The following is a 2,500-nucleotide window of genomic DNA, read 5'->3' as shown; positions in this document are numbered from 1 at the left end:
ACCAACGAACACTGTTGTTAATAATGGGACACAGGGGCCCAGGAGGTGCAGGCTGGGTCCACGTCACACCCAGATGGTTTGGCTCGTTTTCCACCATCAGTACTGTTATGCTGGACGGAGCTTGTGGTGCTGAGATTTTAATAAAGCATTAAATTTGGAGAGTGTTACCATAATTGTTGTTACTAGTTGTAATACTAGAACTATTATTGCTTCTCTACACCATTGCTGAGACTAATACTACCATTACTGCTACTATTAATAGCATAACTATCACAATGACTATAAATAATATCCATCCCTATGATCATTATTATCATAATCATAATATTTAGCCTGTGGAGTAACTGCTGTAATATTCATATGATTTAAATGTATGTTTAATGCTTCATGAAAACATCACTAGCACAGTCTTCCGAAAATTGCCTTAAATATTTTAAAATTTCAAAGATATGGTAGACAGTAAAAATGTTAGTTGATGGATTAGTAATAGAGGCAAAAATAGACCTAGACCTATTGATAAATAATACCTTCTGCAATGGTCAAACAGGAAACAGAAACCAATTTTTGTATTTGTATATATTGTGTATGTATATATATATATATATATATATATATATATATATATATATATATATATATATATTTTATATATATATATGTATATATATATATATATATATATATATATATATATATATATACATATATATACATATATATAATAGATAGATAGATAGATATACATATATATGTAAATATATATCTATATATCTATATACATTCTACATCTATGCTTATACATGATAGATAGATAGATAGATAGATTGATAGATAGATAGATATACAGTGGATATATGTATAATGTAATATATAGATAAATATATAATATGTATATAGATATATGATATATAATATATAAGTATAATAAAGATATTATGTGTGTGTGTGTGTGTGTGTGTGTGTGTGTGTGTGTGTGTGTGTGTGTGTGTGTGTGTGTGTGTGTGTGTGTGTGTGTGTAAATGTATATATATACATATTTATGTATGCATGCATGCATATATCTGAGACGTATACCCAAGCCCATTTCTAAAAATATTCAGGAAGACTTCGAATTTCTTATATTTTCAAAAAAACATTCTCTAAAACTAGGATAACGGTGTCCTCACCATTAAAGCTCATGATCTGTACATTATCACACGAGTCATTTAGCATAGAAAATATAAAAGAAACACAAACTATGATTTAGAAATTAAAGAAAACAATCCAAAATATACCTGGAAAAAATCCATTTCTGTCATTTCATAATGTCCCTTTGGTAAGGAAAATGCAATGTTAATGCAGTAAATCACAACAAATAATAAGAGGAAGAATAACAATGACGTTTTATAATAATAATATGAAGAATGACAAATAATAATAGGAAGGATAATAATAACAAGAATTTGTGCACGGACTTTCAACCTTCATTTACTTAGCGATTTCTCTCAACCACTATCTTCGTCCTGGCCACTGTTGCTTCTACACATTACATAGGAACATAATTCGCTAAATTTCTTTGATACCAGACTCATACTCTTTTCAAAATAATGATACATTAATAATACTAATAACAAATAGTGATTTTAAAAAGTCTATAAAATCACTGAATGAAGCATAGTCTACTTACCAATGTTTCCCGTGACACCAGTATCTCCGCTTTGGTTTCCATACCCCTTCTCATTAACAGCTCTGACAGTGACATTGTATTGGGCACAAGGGTCCAGCCCGGTGATGGTATGCTTCCAACTGTCAGTGATTTCGACCTCGCCGGCTGAGCCACCTGTGTCGGCTCTTGACCAGCTGATGATGTTGCTGGTGATGGGGCACAAGGGGCCGGGTGAGGGAGGCTGTATCCAAGTGACTGTGAGACGGTCTGGCATGTCATCCACTGGTAGCACTGTCACATTTGTTGATGCTTGTGGGACTGGAGAAATATATAGTGTGTTTACAAACATATATACTATGCGCTCACGCACATGCACACGCACACACACACACACACACACACACACACACACACACACACACACACACACAGACACACACACACACACACACATATATATATATATATATATATATATATATTATAATATATAATGCATATATAATCATATACATATATATATGCATATATATGCAATCATATATACTATATATATGCATTAATTATATCAATATAATACATATATACATATACATATATGCATATATACATATACATATATATGCAATAATATACAATATAATATATAATGCATATAATATACATATACATATATATGCATATATACATATACTTATATGCATATATACATATACATTATATGCATATATACATATACATATATATATGCATATATAATATACAATATATATGCATATTATAATATATATATATATATAATGCATATATAATATACATATATATGATATAAATATACATATACTATAATATATA

The 2,500-nt window shown here is 29.7% G+C and overlaps 1 protein-coding gene across 1 annotated transcript in view; it reads right to left on the bottom strand.

The window, feature by feature from the left end:
• The window catches only part of LOC119572333, an 84,351-nt gene that overhangs the window by 22,486 nt on the left and 59,365 nt on the right, over positions 1-2,500 (bottom strand). The window contains 2 exon segments of the mRNA XM_037919384.1: positions 1-129; positions 1,667-1,963. The exon segment at positions 1-129 is cut by the window's left edge and continues 168 nt beyond it. Of these exon segments, the coding sequence (XP_037775312.1) occupies positions 1-129; positions 1,667-1,963 (426 nt within the window).

The sequence above is a fragment of the Penaeus monodon genome, chromosome 4 (assembly GCF_015228065.2).
Source record: "Penaeus monodon isolate SGIC_2016 chromosome 4, NSTDA_Pmon_1, whole genome shotgun sequence".
Lineage (NCBI taxonomy): Eukaryota > Metazoa > Arthropoda > Malacostraca > Decapoda > Penaeidae > Penaeus > Penaeus monodon.
The sequence above is the reverse complement of the archived record's forward strand: the minus strand, read 5'-3'. Positions and strand labels throughout refer to the sequence as shown.